The 21,230-nt window shown below is 46.8% G+C and overlaps 1 protein-coding gene across 1 annotated transcript in view; it reads left to right on the forward strand.

Annotated features, from left to right (window-relative positions):
* SLC37A3 (solute carrier family 37 member 3) overlaps positions 1 to 21,230 on the forward strand; it is a 68,831-nt gene that overhangs the window by 33,178 nt on the left and 14,423 nt on the right. Inside the window, exons 10-11 of the mRNA XM_082255073.1 lie at positions 8,868 to 9,009; positions 14,176 to 14,277. Coding sequence (XP_082111199.1) covers positions 8,868 to 9,009; positions 14,176 to 14,277 — 244 coding nt within the window. The remainder of the gene's footprint in view (positions 1 to 8,867; positions 9,010 to 14,175; positions 14,278 to 21,230) is intronic.

Consider the following 21,230-nt stretch of genomic DNA (forward strand, 5'->3'; position numbering starts at 1 on the left):
TTTTTTTTTTTTTTTTTTAACCTGCAAGGTGTCATAGCTTGTCACTAGTACTTTATGTTAAAGTTACCTTTCAAAAATGAAGGATTCCTTCGCAGAGTTGTCAGAGCTGCAGGTGCTCACATCTTCACTTGTCTTGCTTTCCTGTTTGCAAACTCAGGCTCTGTGACTGGCTGGAGCCGCAATGACGTCACTCCAGCGCACGTGCTTGGGAGCTGCTGTTTACAACACAGGGCTTTGTGTTTGACCCAGTGATGTAATTGGCTGCATGCACAGTAAATATCTCCTAAACTAAGCATGATATTTACACTACCTATAGGTAAGCCTTATTTTTGGCTTGCCTATAGGTTAAAGCCAGGGATGAAAGTTTTTACTTCTACTTTTAGGTTTTTTTTTCTATTGGTTGAACTTGATGGGCTTGTCATTTTTTAGCCTGACTATGCAACTATACGGTATATACAGTAAATGGCATGAACTCTGCCTGATTGGAAAACACACTGCACCTTTAAGCTAGCCATACAAGGTTTGATTTTCTCTTTTAGTATAAATGATGGAATGTCCAATGTTGGCTATTGTGCTCAGGCAGCCACTGCACCCGCAGCTTTCTGAATATACAAATAGTGTCGGCATCTAATGGGATGCAGTCACTGTTAGGCTGATACATTTTCACCTGGCTCAGTCAATTTTTAAATCCGTCTTTGATGAGCTAGTTCAGTGGTCTCCAAACTGTGGCAAGGGAGCCAAATGTGGGCCTTTGCTTGCTTTTATCTGGCCCTTGGGGCACTATTTTCATCCACTAATACCAACTATGTGGCATAATTTCCCCTTATTGATGACAATGAAGGGTCAGATTTCCTCCCATTGACACCAATAATCGGGCATAAGTCCTCGCAAGGACACCAAAGATAGGGTACTTTTCCCCCAAATGACACCAACAATGGAACACAATTCCCCCCATGACACGAACAATGGGGCACTATTCCTCTTACTGGCACCATGATGGGGCATTATAGCATATAGCCTGTGTACCCATGTAACAAAGTACTTTTATTCAAGAGCATCTGAGTTGTCAGCCTTCCTGATTCAAGAAAGATGGGGCATTGTTTATTCCCACTGGCTTTGGGATGTTTTTCTTCTCCCAGTGGCTGCAGTCCAGCCCCCCTTAATTCTGAAGGACAATAAACTGGCCATTTTGTTTAGAAAGTTTGGAGACACCTGGGCTAGTTGCTACCAAGGACCACCCTTAAATCAGTCTTTGAGCTAGTTGGTTCAGATGACCACCCACTGCTCAGTCAGCCTGTCTGGTTTTTCCCAAACTATCAGTGCTATCAGCTGTAGCCTGCAACACTGGTCATTGTATTCTGATGGCAGGGAAGGCTCCTTGCTTGTCAGAATACAATACAACAGTGGGAGGATTAGCCCTTCCACATCAATGTGTGAATGGTGGAAACAAATGTTTTTATTTTTAGGTTGGATTAGGAAATTGACGGTTCTAATCTGGTCCGAGTGTTTACTTTCCCTTCCCCAGTCTTCATAAAATATTTTTGTAAAACTCTTTTATAACTATAAAGTGCAAGATCTGTATAATTTAGATATATTAAAGTGGGAGTCCAGCATAAGTCTTTTTTCTCTGTCGCTCATTGACAGACGTAGTCTTCTTGATTCACAAGAACTGGGTTATGTTGTCTCCGCAGGAGTAGGACTAGGCAGAAAAGAAAAAACGTTCTGGCTCCACCCTAGGGGCAGTCCCAGAGGGTATATCCTCCCTCTCTCTGCTACAGGGAATCAGTTTTTTTCTGTCTAGTCAGGAGTAAGGACCTAAGCTCCTTGCTGGGATCTTTTGGTCCTGGCAAGACTTTTTTTCTTTAAGAAAAAGACATTTTTTAGGTAGTTTTTCTCCAGTGTTTTTTCCTGTGAGATCTTCAAGCAAATACGCCGGACTGGGCGACACTAGTGGTCACCCCAGCCGGCCTACGAGCGCGCGCAGACCATTGCATTGCGCTTGGTCGGCCGCGACACATTCAAGTAAGTATGCGGGGCCGGGCGACGGGCTGGATGTTGAGATCCAGTGGTCACCCCGGTTTCTGCCTACGAGCGCGTGCAGACCAGAGCTCCGCGCTGGGTCGGCCGCGACGGAGTCCCATTGGAGGGACTGACCTTGCGAGTTAAAAGTCTCGCTTGGACGCCAGGAACCAGAGAGTCGAGGCGTCCGGAGTGGTCCACAACCCCCCACCCCGGTGGAGAGGGTATTGTGAAGAGAGGGTGCCTGTCGGTTCGGTATGGTGAGTAAACGTTCCCTTTTTTTCCTCGTTATGAGGCAGTATGAATTATGGGCCCCTCCATACATGGTCAGTATCTGTCTGACACTAAAAGTCCCCCATGTAAATACAGCACAGCATGTGTTTGGTGGGAAGTGGACTTGGTTTGAGAGCTAACACTCTACCCAGCAGACTGTAGTATTACAGCAGACATAGGAGGTATAATCCTACCTTAATTGTAGTGTACCTCCTGCAGATCGATAAATCGCCATTTAGCAGAGATGCAGGTGGATGTGCTGGGAAAAACGATTTCGGCAGTCCGCCGCCATTTTGCCGTAGACCGGGTGCATGAATGTCCTCAGGTCACGCCGGCCGCCATGTTTTTGGAGTCTATTGTCTCCTGTATGGGGGCGGCCATGTTTGATGAGCCCAGCTACCTCGTGGAGAGCTGGGAACGACGGAAGGCATACACAGGGGGCGGAGCCACGTCCTTCTACCCGGGAAAACTAACACAGCTCTTTCCAGTCTGTAAAAGACAGACGCTGACTGCAGTTGGTTGGAAACTTCTCTGCATCGGGTGGTGAGCCTTGAGGGTCCCTCTCTCTCTCTGTGGGGATCGAGAAGCAGGTACTCTGAGGGGCGCTATTGCGCTAGGGGGATACACATAAAAAAAAAAAAAAATGAGGTATTTTTTATTTAAAAAAAAAAAAAAAAGTTTTTGTTTTTTCTGGCAGAGGTGTCCTGAATTAACATGGACCCTGCCACTCATGTATCTCCACCGGATCCCCACGAGGTGTCTGCAGGATCCTCCAGCACCCCACTGACGGTTGAATTATTGTCAGCTATTATGGAAACTTTTGTATCCCGGGTGGAAGTGGCTTGTCAGGGACAGGGCGCAAGAAAGCGACCCCCGCCTAACCCCTTATCTGAAACTTCGGATTCAGAATCTGAGCCTATTTCTGCAGTTGCAGGTACTTCATCTGGGATTGGTGTCTCGGGTACTGTCTCTTCAGACAGTGAGGAGGATGTTTCGGCATCAGCCATAGCCCGAGAGGAAGCGTTGGTAAACGCACTCATTGTATCTGTTCAAGAAACCTTAAGATTACAGGGTATTCCGTCGGAAATAGCTGAAACTGAAATCCCCTTTGGGACTAAAAAACGCATCAAAGTAGCGAAGGTTTTTCCATTGCCCAAATGTTTTGGCAATCCAATCAAAGAAGAATGGAGTCTGCCAAAACGCACTTCTGCTATTTCTAAACGCATTAACAGGCGTTATCCGTTTGAGGAAACCCTCATTAAGAAATGGACAGAACCACCTGTGGTGGATTCACCAATTGCTAGATTGAATAAAGCCACGGTTATTCCTTTAGAAGACGCTCCGTCTTTTAAAGATCCAGTGGATCGCAAGATAGAAGCTATGTCTCGCACCATGTTTTCCTTGATTGGATCAGCTTTCAGACCAATAATTGCTATTGGACTGGTTTCGCAGACTGTAACTGAATGGACCAAGTGGTTACGCCGGGACTTGGAAGAAGTCCCTCAGGCGGTATCAGATTTGTTGGAACAAATGATACAGGGGTTACAGTTTGTGTGTGATGCGGCGTTAGACGCCACTCCATTATTGGCGCGAGCATCAGTTTCAGCAGTGGTTCTCAGGCGTACACTGTGGCTAAAAGGTTGGTTAGCCGACCAAGGTTCCAAAAAAGCATTGGCTAATATCCCCTTTTTAGGAGAGCGTCTATTTGGAGCCAACTTAGATGAGATCATTAAGGATCTCACGGGAGGAAAGAGCACCTTTTTACCGCAAAATGTTAAAGGTAAAGGACCTCGTCAAAGACGAGGGCCTTCTTTCTCTGCTCACAAAAAGTTTTTTCGTCCCGCGGGTGAAAAAATTAAGTCCTCCAAAGCTCCTTCAGGAGGCTTCAGGGGACGTTGGTCGGGCAAGCAAAAGCCCGCCCCCTCCAGACCTGAAGATAAATCGTCCAAAGCCTGAAGGTGCGCCCCCACCCATAACTGGGGTGGGGGGACGTCTTCGCCGGTTCCCGGATCCATGGCTTTCCAGAATCCCGGACAAGTGGGTTTGCGAAGTCATAAGGTCAGGGTACAAGATCGAGTTTCGATCTCTCCCACCGGCGCGATTCTTCCCTTCCAATATCCGACTATCCCCGGATCGTCTAGAAGATCTGCGGAGAGCAGTCACGGATTTACTACAACAAGGAGTGGTAGTCCACGTTCCTTGGACAGAACGTTTTCAGGGGTTTTATTCAAACCTATTTACAATACCCAGGAAAGAGGGCAAAGTGCGTCCAACTGGACTTAAGGGCACTCAATTCCTTTCTCAACATAAGAAAATTCAAGATGGAATCCATTCGCACAGTAGCAGCCTTCCTGCATCTAGGGGATGTCCTAACGTCCATAGACATCAAGGACGCCTATCTTCACATTCCCATTTTCGCAGGACATCAGCGGTTTCTACGCTTTTCCGTAGAAGAGAAGCACTATCAGTTTGTGGCGTTACCTTTCGGTCTCGCCACGGCTCCTCGGGTCTTCACGAAGGTGTTGGCCCCAATGTTGGCACTACTGCGCCAAAGAGGCATATCGATTCTAGGTTACCTAGACGATCTCCTGCTTCATGCAGAGTCTCCTCAGACCCTGCTACAAAACATAGAAATTACTATAATTTCTTTACAGGAATTCGGGTGGCTGGTGAACCAGCAAAAGTCATTTCTGGTTCCCACCCAGAGGCTCGAATATCTGGGTCTAATTCTAGACACAGTCAGGACAAGAGTTTTCCTTCCGGTAGGGAAACTCCGGAAGATTCAATCAGCAGTCCAGTTGTTACTATCCAACAGCTGGTCTTCTCTTCGAACTTGCATGAGGGTTCTGGGGTTGATGGTGGCTTCCTTCGAAGCAGTCCCATTTGCCCAGTCCCATACCCGAATTCTTCAGCAAGAGATTCTTCTCAGATGGAATCGGAATCCGGAATCCCTGGACAATCGGATCCGATTGAGCAAACAGACCAGAGAGTCTCTGGTCTGGTGGCTTCGGTCTCCGATGCTCAGCCAGGGAAAGTAATTTCTGCCAATATACTGGACGATAGTGACCACGGATGCCAGTCTATCCGGATGGGGAGGAATTCTCGGTCAGTTATCTGTCCAGGGACTTTGGTCCCCGGAAGAATCCAGGTTGCCGATAAATGTATTGGAACTGAGAGCGATCAGACTTTGTCTGATTCACTGGACCGAGCAGCTCCAGGGCAGCCCGGTTCGGATCTAGTCGGACAACGCCACGGCCGTGGCTTATGTCAATCACCAGGGGGGCACCAAGAGTGTCCGAGCGGCCAAGGAAGTGGCTTGCATTCTTCGCTGGGCGGAACGATTTGTTCCAGCGATCTCTGCGGTGTTCATTCCGGGGGTGGAAAATTGGCAGGCAGATTATCTCAGCCGTCAGACTCTGGATCAGGGGGAATGGTCCCTCCATCCAGAAGTTTACTCCAGTTGTACCTACGTTGGGGCACCCCGGATGTGGATCTGTTGGCATCACGATTCAACAGGAAAGTACAGAGATTCATGGCTCGCTCCCGCGATCCTCTAGCAGAGACCGCAGACGCACTGATCGCCCCGTGGGGGCAATACCAGCTAATGTATGCCTTCCCTCCTCTCGGGTTACTGCCAAGACTTCTTCGCAGGATAGAGGAGGAAGGAATTCCAGTAATCCTGGTAGCTCCGGACTGGCCTCGCCGAGCTTGGTACGCCGACTTGGTCAGACTGGTGGCGGACGTCCCGTGGAGACTTCCTCTCAGGGAGGACCTACTGTCTCAGGGACCGATCTTCCATCCTGCTTTACGATCGCTGGCTTTAACGGCCTGGCTATTGAGACCCAGGTGCTGAAGGACAAGGGATTGTCAGCTTCAGTTATTCCTACTCTAGTTAAAGCAAGGAAAGCGACTTCCAGAAAGATTTATCATCGCACATGGAAGTCCTACATTGCATGGTGTGAACCTCTGGGGTTCCGTCCACGGTCTTATTCGGTTAGTCGAATATTAGCTTTTCTGCAACAAGGGGTTGAGCAGAAACTGGCCTTGAGTACTATCAAGGGTCAGGTCTCAGCATTAGCTATCTTCTTTCAGAAGTCTTTGGCTACTCATTCCTTGGTGCGGAATTTCATCCAGGGGGTGCGACATCTGGCTCCGCCAGTGCGCGCGCCGTTACCACCCTGGGATCTTAATTTAGTATTGTCGGTTCTTCAGAAACCTCCCTTTGAAGATATTAGGGAGATTCCTCTACCTACGTTGTCCCAGAAGGTGGCCTTCTTGGTGGCTATTACTTCTGCATGCAGGGTGTCAGAACTGGCCGCTTTATCTTGTCGTTCCCCATATCTGGTGGTTCATAGAGATAAGGTGGTTCTTCGTCCGAACCCATCCTTCCTACCAAAAGTGTTTTCAGAATTTCATCTGAATGAAGAAATTGTATTACCTTCCCTGTGTCCTAAGCCCAGTCATCCTCGGGAGTTTGCTTTACACTCCTTGGATGTGGTCCGGGCGATCAGGGTATACTTGAAAACGACAGACTCGTTTCGCAAGACGGATTCACTTTTTGTGATCCCGGATGGACCCAAAAAGGGGTTGCCTGCATCTGCCGCGACTATTTCCAAATGGATCAGACAGACGGTGGTACAGGCTTATTCTATTAAGGGTCGGGAGCCCCCGTTCCCTGTTAAGGCGCACTCCACTCGGACACTTAGTGCGTCATGGGCCTTTCGCCATCAGGCGTCAGTGGTCCAGGTGTGCAAGGCGGCTACCTGGTCGTCGGTGCATACCTTTACAAAACATTATAAAGTTGATGTAATGGCATCGTCTGATGCCTCGTTTGGCCGCAAGGTTTTGCAGGCCGCCATTTGAGGAGACCAGTGGTCTACCTCGAGGGTTTTTTCCGTTGGAATTTTTATTTGAGTCTCATTCTTTGTTTATAATGAGCCTTTAAAACTTCTAGTTTGGCACCGTTTGGGCCTTCTAGATTGGATTTTGATTTCTGTCAATCCCACCCCTCATTTGTGGCACTGCTTCTGGATGTCCCAGTTCTTGTGAATCAAGAAGACTACGTCTGTCAATGAGCGACAGAGAAAATCGGATTTTTGTAAGATCTTACCGTAAAATCCTTTTCTCTTAGCTCATTGACAGACGTAGTACCCGCCCCTCTATCATTGAGTTGGGTTGGGTTAAATTCTCTGTTGCTGCTTTGTGACAGAACTGATGCCTTGTAGCAGAGAGAGGGAGGATATACCCTCTGGGACTGCCCCTAGGGTGGAGCCAGAACGTTTTTTCTTTTCTGCCTAGTCCTACTCCTGCGGAGACAACATAACCCAGTTCTTGTGAATCAAGAAGACTACGTCTGTCAATGAGCTAAGAGAAAAGGATTTTACGGTAAGATCTTACAAAAATCCGATTATTACCTATTGATCCTGCCAGTAAAAAATATAATTTTCCCACATCCTTTACTGGGGATCAGGGATTTTAATTTTCTTTTCTTTTTTTTTTTTTTTTTACTCTTTGATTGCTGTTACAGTGGTTATTTTTGCAACGTTTTGCACAGTCCTGAATGGGTTACATCCATAACAGCTTTGATTAAGAGTGATCTGTGATTGGCTACAGCTAATCACATGGCACAATGTGCTGTGATTGGCCCAGGTACCATGTGATAGCTGTGGGTCAATCACAGCTGTTATGAATTAACCTAATTTATAACCGCTTTGAGGACACTCTGATTATCACAGTAAAAGTGGTTGGGTACCGAGATCTGCAATCCGCTGTGTACAGTGGACACATTGGTCACAGGAGGGGTGTGCTGCGCACCCCTAACCTGGAAAGGGCTGGATGAGGAACATGTACACGATCCAGCCTACCCATGCTGCCCGCACGCAGTACTTCTATTTACGTCTTAAAATTGTTAAATGGACAAGTTTTACATGGGCTTTACATTGGTAACAATTCTTTAAAGAGTAACTCCACTTTTGCCTCTGTGTGATCTATATACATTGCAGGGATTTAATAACTTTGTTGCAGAGTCCTACCTGTTTCTGCTTTTGAAGAAAAGCTGTTTGCACCCTACCTGCGAATTCATGCAAGAACCCCAGCTAGGGTTCCTATGATTAGCTGCGAGTAGGCAGTCCCATTGAAAGCAATAAGAGGCTGCCAGCTCTTGCAGCTAATCGTGTTCACGCATATGTAATTTCTCAGCAGCAATCACATGCGAGTGATCAGCCCTGAACGCAGACTGCCTACATCTAGGGCTGATCACTTGCATGTGATCACTGTGTATAAGAGATTACCTGCAGGTAAGCTCGATTAGCTGCAAGAGCCTACAGCCTCCCTTTGCTTTAAATTCAATGGGGCTGCCTACTCGCAGCTAATCGTGGGAACTCCTTCTGGCGTTCTTGCATGTATTTGCAGGCAGGTCATTTTTAATAACGTCCCAACATGTATGTTTTTATTTTTTATTTATTTTTCCCCTCATAAGTAGGGAACGGGTTTTTTGTCCAAAGGGACTTGTCATATGTGTTCTTTGTCCACTATGTTATAGGTCACACTGTAACTGTTCCCTCATGTGCTTGCAGTATTCTCTGGCCTACGCCTGTCTGAAGTTGGTGAATTACTCTTTCTTCTTTTGGCTTCCCTTCTATCTGAGCATAAACTTCCACTGGAAAGAGGCAGAAGCAGACCAGCTGTCTATCTGGTATGACATTGGAGGAATCATAGGTCAGTGAAATGTTCCTGTTTGAGATCCATTTGTAGGAACTGAAGGCTGGTATACTGACAGATCATCCTGCGAGTGTGATAGAATGCAAAGTGTGTTTGAACAATTTTTACATTAAAAATAAATCTTTGCAATACATGCACGTTTCCCCAAGAACAGGAACGTAGGTGCCTACTGGATTTCTGTCAGGATCAACAGTTATTTTCTGTACTTCCACCAAGAGAGAAAGTTACATTTTTGCAGACGTTGGGAAGCATATTCATCCACTTCACAAGGAAGAATGCTGCAGTTATTCCAGATCAGATTAAACTGGGCAAGCATTCTGACTCTGGCACAGTTAGTGTATGCAGATCAGCTGTACCTCCTCATATTTTTTCACATCACCTGGAATTTAAAGCTAAAGTTTTATCTGCCTAAATTTTGCTTTCCCTGGTAACCAACACCATGAAAGTTATAAATGATACCCATCCAAATTCATTACATTTTATTTTAGACCCAGTGCAATCATCACTCAATTTCGGTGCTTCTCTATGCAATGTAGACAGATCATGATTAGTGGGAGGTGCTACACTGAAAACAGGAAGCTGCGGTAGCTCCCACATATGGTGCTGAGCCTCCATGCTTGAAAGAACTGAAATTTAATGAATGAAAGGGGCAGGCCAGGGACAGTCTGGCTGGGGAGGGAAGATCTAGATGATGCTTGATGTCCTTGAGGCAGTTTCTAACTGGCTTGACATAGCTTCTATTACACATTGTGAGAAGCTCAGAGTTTGTAGTGAAATCAGAGTAAGCGTTTTCTGTTCAGCAGAGAAGCCTGTACAACTGCAAAACTGAAGGGAAGGCTCAAGTGCAGCTATAATTCGTTTTATATAACTTCAACACTTTTTTTTTTTTACTGGAGTTAGGGGAAAAAACTGCAGACGCTGATGACAGATATTGGGTGAAGGGCCTCAGGAGGTAGTCATAACATGATCACGCGGGTGGGCCACATTGATGCCGTCTGTCATCAGACTATATGGGAAGTTCCGCAGCCTAATTATACTGAATCCGTCACCCTGCTGGCAATGCACATCTGTTCGCCCCATAAAAAATGTCTCAATCACTGAACTTGGGTGGATTGGCTGCTGGAATAAAGCTGAATAAATGACAGGGTTTCCTTAGTCTGTAACATAGTGGTAAAGGGAATGTGCAGGTCTTTCAATGATGTTCTTTTTTACACTGATCCAAACTTCAGACAAATAGTTCACACATATGAAATGTATAAATTGCAATTGTTTTTTTGCCAAAAAATTTGTTCTTCTGTCCATTCTTTCCTGAGATATATACAGCCCTGCCACACAGTACCGCTAGTGAAGGACATTGCTTACAGCTAATGAATACAATAGTGTCCCCTCTTCACCACTAGCTGGCTGGCTGCAAAGAGAAATAGCAGTTTAACAAAGTCATCCCTCAGCTCATTTGCCTCCTATCACCGTGTTCCTTACCATATTCACATGCAGCACACCTAATTGGTTTATAGTCCTGCCCCACCCTCTCCCATGCTGAGTGCTGCTTAAGGTGTGCTAGACTATTTTCAGGTATTAACACTATCTGCAATAAAAAAAATACATGCATGTATTTTTGAATACAAAATTACATTTATTTGTATCTTATATAATTTTTTATATATGTATATGTGTGTGTGTGTGTGTGTGTGTGTGTATGTATATGTATATGTGTATATATATATATATGTATATATGTATATATGTATATATGTATATATATATATATATATATATATATATATATATATATATATATATATATATATCTATCTCTCTGTAGTTTGACTTGTATGTTAGTGTGTGCTTGATTTTTAAATACTATTAAGAGTGTGTGCTTGTATGTATGTAAAATATATTCTTTACAACACATTCCTAAAGTATTCAGACCCCCTTAACTTTTTTCAGTTTTGTTATGTTGCAGCCTCATACTACAGTTGCTTAAATGAATTTTTGTTTCTCATTAATCTACAGTTTGTTCCCCATAATGACAAAGTGAAAATAGAATTTTGGAAATGTCAAAAGGGGAAGTTTAGCTTTAAGTACTCCCTGCCACATTTGGCATTGGGGGGGGGGGGTGTATCTAGTTTTGACTGGTACCCAGCTCCCACTTTCGCTCATATTGCCCAGGCGATCCGAGTGGATGTTCTCCTCTACCCCTCCCTCCCTGCAGTTTTCTGGGACACGTCACAGGTCCCAGAAGAGATTGCCCGACCATTCAGGAGGTGCAGTGCGACTTGCACACGTGCAGTAAGCACCCAGCTGTGAAGCGGCAAGCTTTCATAGCCAGGTGCTCACAGTTGAGATCCTGGTGACAGGGAGAAAGGATGACTCAGATGAGCACGTCGCTGGATCGTAGGACAGGTGAGTGTCTATTAAAAGTCAACAGCTACAGTTTTTTTGTAGTTGCTGACTTTTATTATACACAAACTACTGGAGCGCCTCTTTAAGTATTGAGACCCTTTATTCAGTACTTTGTTGAAGCACATTTGGCAGCAATTACAGTCTTTGGGTATGAGGCGACAAGCTTTGCACACCGGCATTGGGGGGATTTTCTGCCATTCATCTTTGCAAATCCTCTCAGGCTCAGTTCAGGTTGGATGGGACCATTGGTGGACAGCTATTTTAAGGTCTCTCCAGAGATAATTTAAGTCAGGGCCCTGGCTGGGCCACTCCTAAGACATTCACAGTGTTGTTTGTAAGCCAGGGTCTGTAAGCTACTCCTGTGTTATTTTGGCTGTGTGCTTAGGATCGTTGCTGTGTTGGAAGGTGAACCTTTCACCCAGTCTGAGACTCTAAGCACTGTGGAACAGGTTTATATTAAGGATATCTCTGCTCTGTACTTTGATTCATTAAGCTTTCACTCGACCCTGACCAGTCTCCCAGTCCCTGCTTCTGAAAAGCACCCCCACAGCATAAAGCGCCACCACCATGCTTTACTTTTGGGCAGGTGATGAGTGGTGCCTGTTTCCTCTAGACATAATGTTTAAAATTGAGGCCAAAACAGTTCATTCTTGGTTTCATCGGACCAGAGATGCTCATTCCTCGCAGTCTGAGAGTTCTTCAGGTGCTTTTTTTCAAACTCTAAGCAGGCTTTCGTGTGTTTTTGCATAGAGGAGATACTTCCGTGTAGCCTCTCTGCCATAAAGCCCACATCAGTGGAGGTCGGCAGTGATGGTTGTCCTTCTGGAACCTTGTCCCATTTCCACACAGGATCTCCGAAGTTCAGTCAGAGTGACCATCGGGTTCTTAATCACCTCTCTTACTAAGGCCCTTCTCCCCTGATTGCTCTGTTTGGCCGGGCAACCAGCTCTTGAAAGAGTCCTGATTGTGTCAAATTTCTTCCATTTGAAAATTATGGCGGCCACTGCTCTTGGGAATCTTCAGTGCAACAGAATTTTTTTTGTACCCTTCCCTAGATCTGTGCCTTGCAATAATCCTGTCTCTGCGCTCTGCAGGCAGTCCTTTTGACCTCGTGGCTTTTGCTCTGATCAGTATGCATTGTCAGCTGTGAGGCCTTTTACAGAAAGGCGTATGCCTTTCCAAATCATGTCCAATCAATTTACGTAATTTACCACAGGTGGACTTCAAGGTGTAGAAACATCTCCGCAACAATCAAAAGAAATGGAAGGCACCCAAGATAAATTTCAAGTGTTGTTGCAAAGGGTTCGAATACTTATGCCAATATGATATATGATAATTCAGTTTGTCCTTTTTCATACATTTGCAGATGTTTCTAAAATTCTGTTTTTCATTTTATCAATATGAGGTAGTGAGTGTAGATTAATGAGAAGAAAAAAAGAATTTAAACTGTAGTATGAGGCTGCAACATAACAAAATTAAAAAAAAAGTAAAGTTTGAATACTTTATGAATGCATTGTATATTTCAAACACAGTATATGGGTGCAGCCCCATTTGCCCAAATAAATACTCAGGCTCCTCTTACTGCTCCCTTTTTAATTTTTTTTTTTTTTAATAATGCCCGCCCTATACCTCAGCCAGCTCATTGAAAACCGCATTACACCACATGGCAAATTCCTTATCTCAATTGTTGAGAAGGGAGACAGCAGTATTAGCTCCCACTAGTGCTGACCATACATGTAGCAATGTTAACCAATGTGCTGTAAAGGAACCAGAGAAATTGGATCACACAGACTGCTGGATATCACCTAGGAGAGGCACCCCCCCCCCCCAACCTTTCTCAACTGATAGGACCACCTTAACGTGTTCCTGACCACGCTATAGCCAAAAGACGGCTACAGTGCGGTCGTCCAGTTCTGGGAGGGCGTCCATAGACATCCTCCCAGAATCCTGCCTCCCGTGCACCCCCTGGGGTGTGCATCAGGTGCGAAATCTGACCGCTGTGTCTTTTGGACACTGCTGATCATGGTAAATGGACAATCACAGCAGCCCTTTACCATGTGATTGGCTGTGTCCAATCACAGCTGATAACCAGCAAGTTGGTTTACATGTTATCGGCAGTCCTTTCCACACACGCTGTGAGGAAAGGACAGCCAGTACCGGGCAAGGCTGTCAGTACTTTGTTTACACTGATCATCAGGGCACTGATTATTCGTGCAGCCTCCTCAGCGTACTGAAGAAGAAATTACCGATTTGCTAAATTTTTAAACAAACTAAAACTTTTTTTTTTTTTTTTTTTTTTTTCAAAACTAAACGTTCAGTCTTTTTTCTTTAAGCAAAAAATAAAAACCCCAGTGTTTACCACCAAACCACCACCAAAAGAAACCTACCACCAAAAGAAAGCTCTAGCTGTCTTAAAACAAAATGATAAAAACTTTATTTGGATACAGTGTTGCATGACTGTGCAATTGTCATTCAAAGTACAACAGCACTTATAGTTGAAAATCGGCCTGGTCAGGAAGGGGGTGAAAGGGGTGAAAGTGTCCAGTATTGAAGTGGTTAAATAAAATCTGTTCAGAAAAAAATATGCACGCTAACATGGATGTCCTATCTTTTTGAAAATGCTAGCTTCCTTGGGGTCATGTGGATTTATTACTCTATGTCCCTTACCTGGTACCAGTAGCCAGCATTAAAATGTTTACAAAGCATGACCAGTAAGCGTATCAGTTATATGTATCCTGATTGGTGCCTTGTCTCTCACAGGAGGAACAGTCCAGGGGCTTATCTCGGACATCATGCAAAAAAGATCGCCTGTCTTGGCTATTAGTCTGGTGTGTGCAGTGGGATCCCTATTTGGATACAGCCGTAAGTCACATGTCCTCCGACATCCATAGATTTGCAGTGAAGGAATAAAAGTGTGTAACGTTCCAAAACCAAAAATAACCTATTTTCTGTAATCTGTCAATATTAACACAGCAGTTTTGTCCCCCTGTAACGGTTTTATTACATGTTGATCCTGCCAGTAGATCTGTTGCTTTTCATCCTTCTGTAACAGGCTGAGCTATCCAGCAAAAGTGTCAGTTTCAAGGGGTCAGGACAAATGGAACACTGCCAGAGGATGTATAAATCGATTATCTTTAATTCATATGGCTTAAAGTATAACTAATGGGAATTTTTTTTTTTTCCTCTTTCGTTTGTTGACAGACACAGATCCTGTCATTCTTGATTGGTTATACTGCCCCCTACAGGAGTAGGAAACTAAGCAGAAAAAAACTTCTGGCTACACCCATGGGCAGTCTTAGGGGGTATACTCACTCTTCTTGCTATAGACACTCAGGTTTTTTTTTTTTTTTTTGCCTAGTCAGGAGTAAGGACCTAGTTCCTACCTGGGATTTTTGGTCCTGGTAAAACTTTAGATAGAAAATAATTTTTTTTTTCCTGTGAGATCTACTATCAACTGCCGGACTGGGTGAGGGGCTGGATAATCTAGATTCTGTGGTCACCCCAGTCTGGCCAGTGAGCGCGCGCAGGCCCCAGCTCTGCGCTAGGTCGGCCGCAACATAGCCCCACCGGAGGGGGGCTGGCCCTGCAAGTTAAACGTCCGGCCAGGTCACATACAACCTGGGCCTGGGTCTGAGTCGCAGCGTTCCCCCTGGCCACCAGCCCCCCATTTTGATGGAGACGAGGATCTGTCTGGAGCGGTGCCCAACTGGTTCCTGGTATGGTGAGTAGCTATCCCCCCCCCCCCTCTACTCCTGGAGGGTTTTGGGATGGTTGGACCCCAGGGTTCCCCTCCTTCCCACAGGAACCCTCCCCCCCCCCCCCCCCCCTTGTCAAGTTCCTCATCCTGCCCCCCCCCCTCCACATACGCTGGGGATGTATTTTTTTATTTTGGGTGCTCTGGCCACCTTTCTGGAGTGGGGGCAGGGCGCTAAAGGCGATGGAGGGGTTGCGCTGCGACCAATCGATTGTGTGTGTGGGGGGGGTTTTGAACCTGGTGGGAGCTCCTGCCAAGGCCTAGCGGGGGGCGCCATTTTGTTGTAGCCTGTATGTTTCTATACAAGGCGGCCATGTTTGTGTAGTCCAGGGGGCCATTTTTCTTGTGGTTTTACTATTGCAAATAGCAGCGGCCATGACAGTGAAGCCCTGTGGGCAGCAATTTTGGCGATTGGAGCCCCTCCTTATCCCCTGGTGCTGACTTCTGGATGATTTAGCTTGCTGATCGCCACATGTTTACTGCAGATTTTCCTGGTGCCTGTGTTGGCGGATGGTGAGTCTGGTGAGGTGTTCTCCCTCTCTGCTGAGGATCGCTCTGTGCCTTGTGCTTGGCGACCAGGTGGCGCTGACAGCCCGGTGGGGGTTGTCCCTTAGCAGAGTTTTACACTTTCCCGAGTCATCCTCCAGGACGGTCACATGAGAGATGGCTCCTCCTCCTACAGGAAACACAAGCACAGTTAGATTTAAAAGGCTGCCCATTAGGCTGCCCCTTAGTTGTAACAAGATGAACTGGACAGCTTAGGCGAATAGCCCAACATATTATAGACATAGTCAACCAACCAATAGGGAGGGGTTTTCTTTTCATTCCCTGTTTGTTATTTTTTTCCCCTGTCCTGGGCAGGCATCCCGGGACACCTCCTCCCTCCACCTGCACATAGCCGATGAGGCCATCAGGCGTGCAGGTACCAGAGGACTCCCCTGGGGGGGGGGGGGGTCAAGGTGGGTCAAGGTGCTCGAAAGGGACCCCCTCCCCCCTTTCCTTCCCATACAGGGCAAGCGCTGGCTACTCATAGGAGGTATGCCTAGCTGGTCACAGAGTCAGGTGGCATCCAGCAGCCCTGTAAAGCTTGCCTCACTAAGACCGAGGGGAAGCGGACTATGGAGGGAGTATTGCGGCCAGCCGGAGGCTGTGCTGAGCCGCATGCCGTTCCCTGCCAGATAGTCCAGACACGCGGGGCTCCAGGGTGAGTTCCGGAGTGTGTGTGCAGCAGCCAGCGTCGCCGCTAGCGTGGCGGAAATGACGTCACTAAGATGGCGCCGCACCGGAAGAAGGGCGGCGGTCATCTTGAAAGTGGGCAAAACGCCATACAAATCCAGCTGATTTCTGGCAGGAAATTTAAGTATAGAAGACTCCCCAGCTCATTTTCAAGCGGGCTCTTCTTATCTACATAAGGCTGCTGCATTTACCTTCCCTCCAGGTGGTCCTTATGGCGGAGGACCTGACCCCTATACCAGAGGCTGCTGATATCGGCCCCAGCCTAACCATGGCAAGTGGAGGGAAGAAGAAGAAGAGGGGGAGATGCGTCCCCCAACCCCCCCCCCCCCCAAAAAAAAAAAAAAAACGGGGGTAAAAGGGGGGGGGGAATAGATCCTACATGTCCCCTTTGGTCCTGGGGGGGGTTGCATCGAAGTAGACCGTGCATCCCCAGTAACAGAATTGTTCCTTGTCTCTTTTTTTTCTCTTTCTCTCTTTGCTCATAGCCCAAGTTCGCAGAGGTAACCGATCCTTCGTTCAAACCAAAAAATAAATACTGCTGCACCTGCGGAACAAAAATGCTGACTGATTCAGACAAATTACTGTGCCACAAATGCATCAAAAAGATTGTAAACGAGGAATCCAAACCTCTAGGTAAGGACTTCCTGGAGTTCAAAAAGGAAGTCACATCCACACTGAAGTCGCTGCAAACTTCCATCGAGGAGATGATAAACGCAGGTCAACCTTCCACATCTACAGCAGGTGGACACCGCACAAAGATAATCAAGCATCCAGCGGTCCCCAAACTACGGGAAGACTCTTCAGACTGAGGAAGGGGAGGTCCTGTTGGGAGACAGTTCAGAGTCAGACGAGGACAGGGAGGTATCGGAGACAATAACTAAACATTTATTCCCAACCGGAGAACCCCTGAAGGCTATCTATGTTACAGAGGATCTGCAAGAAAACGAGGTGCCAAAATCAGTAAGAGACCAGCAGTACAGAGGCCTACAGGTACCCAAAACCCGATCCTTCCCGGGGTCCATCAATCCCTGAAGGGAATCATTAATAAAGAATGGGAATGCCCAGAGAATAAGCTCTTTTTCCCAAAGGCAATGAAGAAGAGATTCCCCTTTGAGGAATCAGAGGGCATCCTGTCCAAATGCCCCAAGCTAGACGTGTCACTGGCCAAAGTGTTGAAGAAATCAGACCTATCTTTTGAGGACATGGGACAACTAAAGGACCCAATGGACAAAAAGTTAGAAGTGATGCTCAGGAGGGCATACGAGGCAGGAGCAGCATCATTTCAACCAAACATGGCAAACACCTGTGTGGCCAGGAATGCGTCCTTCTGGTTAGAACAACTAAGAGGTCAGTTGGAAAAGGTTCCAGGCACTGAAGAGGCGCAGGATTCCCTCCTCCTCATTGAGAAAGGGGTTATTTACATGGCAGATGCGGCCGCAGAAGCGGTACGGATATCAGCCCGAACCACTGGCTTAATAAACTCGGCCAGAAGAGCCTTCTGGCTCAAAACATGGGAAGGAGACTACGCTTCCGGAAACAAGCTGTGTAGCATTCCCTTTGACGGAAAACTCCTATTCGGGCCAGAATTGGATAAAGTCCTAGAGAGATCAGCGGACAAATCCAAGGGGTTCCCTTCCAAAAGGAAGGAAAAGCAAAGGAAATGTTTTCGTCGCCCAATGGGAGACACCCAATTCAAAGGGGAGAAACCAAAAACTCAGAGAAAGTGGGTGTTCAACAAGAACAAGGGAAGACCAAATGCCCTTTTTTCCAATACCAGCAGCAACATCAGCAAACCCCAGTGACACCAGAGGGCCTGTGGGGGGAAAGCTGCGATTTTTTTTTTTTTTTTTTGTCCCACAATGGGAGAAATTATGTACAAATCCTTTCATACTACAGATCATCAGAGAGGGTTACAAAATAGAATTTATAGCAAGTCCTCTTCACAAATTTCAGACAACATCCCTACCGAGAGCATCCCCAGCAAAAGAAGCCTGGGAAGCATCCATCTTGAACCTCCTACAAGAAAAGGTGATAAAGGAGATACCTTTTTTGCATCATCTGTCAGGTTTCTTCTCCAGAGTCTTTCTCAGACTGAAACCATCGGGCAAACACCGCCTTATTTTAAACCTCAAAGACCTCAATCGTCGGGTGAGGTACAGGAGGTTCAAGATGGAATCCATCTTCTCGGTGAGAACTCTGCTCCCGGAAGGAGCATTTATTGTGACTTTGGACCTACAAGATGCATATTTGCATGTTCCATATTTGCATGTTCCAATTCACCCAAGGCATCAAAAATTCTTAAGGTTTGCTACCAGCGCAGGGTCACAGATACACCTGTTCCAATTTTAGGCGCTCCCCTTCGGAATCACCTCAGCCCCCAGAATCTTCACCAAGATCATGGCCGAGGTAGTCCAGGATCTCCGGGTAAAAGGGGTTCGAATAATTCCTTACCTAGACGACTTTCTGATTTATGGACAATCAAAGTCGGAAGTATTGAAGAATCTCCAGACGACAGAGGACTTCCTCACCTCACTGGGGTGGGTGATCAACACCCAGAAGTCCAACAAAATCCCCTCACAGGAGATAGTATTCTTGGGATACCAGGTAAATACGGTGTCACAAAGAATCCTGCTCCCAGAGAGCAAGGTAATAAAACTCAAGGAGGCTACGAGGCGCCTAATAGAACTACACAGAATCTCAAGAAGGGATACCATGGTGGTCCTGGGCCTCATGTCGGCAGCCATCCCAGCGGTACAGTGAGCTCAGCTACACATGAGCCTCTCCAGGGTCATCTCCTGAGCCACTGGAATGGGAGGACCGCTTCGCTGGAAGGACTAATCTCGATCCCATCAGCCATAAAGAAATCGCTGACTTGGTGGCTAAGAAAAGATTCCTTTTACCAGGGAAGACTCTGGATGCCCACCATCCAAGTCAGAATAACAGATGCAAGCCTTTTGGGCTGGGGGGCACACATAGGACACCAAGTAAGGCAACGCACTTGGTGCCAATCTGGGGAGGAAATATCCTCGAACATGAGAGAACTAGCGGCCGTCAGAGAGGCCCTGAAAGGGTTTCAGGGAGAAACAATAGGAAAACACATCCAGGTCCTGTAGGACAACATTGCAACGGTTTCCTACATCAACCACCAGGGTGGCACGCGCTCAAAACACTTGATGAGGATAGCCCACGACATTCTGGCAGGTGCAGAAGCAAACTTACTATCCCTCTCGGCTGTACACATAAAAGGGTCAGCCAACGTGCTGGCGGATCTCCTGAGCCGGGAGAGTCTGGACCCAGCAGAATGGGAACTGAATCCTCAAATCTTCAATACACTGGTACAGAAGTGGGGGACCCCGGAAGTAGACCTTTTCGCCACCGAAAACAACAAAAAAGCGGTAAAATTCTTCTCGCTACGCAAAGAAAAGAACGCACTGGGCATAGACGCCCTGGGGTTCCCCTGGAGGTTCAATCTGGCATATGCTTTTCCACCAATTCAATTGATCCCCAGAACAATCAGGAAAATCCGCCTGGAAAGGGCAAGGGTGATCCTAATAGCACCTTTTTGGCCGAAACGGGCATGGTTCAACCCACTACAGAAAATGGCGGAAGAAGATCCCTGGATCCTGCCGGCTCAGAGCGACCTTCTAGCACAAGGGGGGGCACATCACCCTCACAGCCAGACGCTAAAGCTAGCAGCCTGGATCCTGAACGGAACATTCTTCTGAACAAAGGACTGTCCACCAGGGTCACGGAGGTCCTGCTCCAAAGCAGGAAACCTGTGACCAGGAAAATTTATAACAAAGTATGGAAAACATACAGATCAAAAATGGTACCCAATAACAGGAACCTGCGTAGCATCAGCACTGTGTTGGATTTCTTTCTAGAAGGCGTTGACAAAGGTCTGGCAGTAAGCACTCTCAAAGTGCAAGCAGCAGCTCTGTCAATTTTCCTGGAAAGGCCCAGATCCTCTGGTGAGGCGGTTCTTCAGATCCATTGAAAGATTCCAGCCCAGCAAAAACCTCAGCGTGGCCCCCGGGGATCTAGCACTGGTATTGCAGGCGCTCACCAAAGCCCCGTTTGAGCCTATAATGGACTGTAATTTGAAGAACCTTACCTTGAAAACGGCCTTTCTGGTAGCAATCACCTCTGCTAGGAGAGTGAGTGATCTACAGGCCCTTTCCATCAAGGAACCTTTTTTGACGATCTTCCCGGATAAGGTAATCCTCAGGATAGACCCTCTCTTCCTTCTGAAGGTGTCCTCGGCATTTCATCGTTCTCAGGAAGTGATTCTTCCTTCATTTTGCCAAAACCCAACCTCCCCGGGGGAGGAAGCCTTTGTCATGCTGGATGTCAAGAGATGCATTCTACATTACCTAGAAGTCACTAAAGAGGTCAGGAAGTCATCCAGCTTATTCATTCTTTTCGGAGGCACTCAGAGGGGTAAAACTGCCTCAGTCCTCCATAGCCAGATGGATCAGAATGACCATCGGTGCAGCCTACGTCGCCCAAAACCAGAGTTTACCGGCAGGCATCAAGGCTCACTCCACTCGAGCCATATCCACATCTTGGGCAGATAAGGCTGGGGCCTCAGCAGATCAAATCTGCAAAGCAGCCACCTGGGCCAGCGATTTGACGTTTGCCAAACACTATAGGGTCGATCTGGTCTCCGCCCAGGATCTATCCTTCGGTCGCGAAGTTCTCCAGGCAGTAGTCCCACCCTAGGTACGCATCATTGGGGTCTCATGTGACCATCCTGGAGAATGACTCGGGGAAAGTCTGAGTTATTACCTGATAACTCTCTTTCCAGGAATCCTCCAGGACGGTG

Source organism: Pelophylax lessonae (genome assembly GCF_965119305.1).
Source record: "Pelophylax lessonae genome assembly, chromosome: 4".
In the NCBI taxonomy this organism is placed as follows: Eukaryota; Metazoa; Chordata; class Amphibia; order Anura; family Ranidae; genus Pelophylax; species Pelophylax lessonae.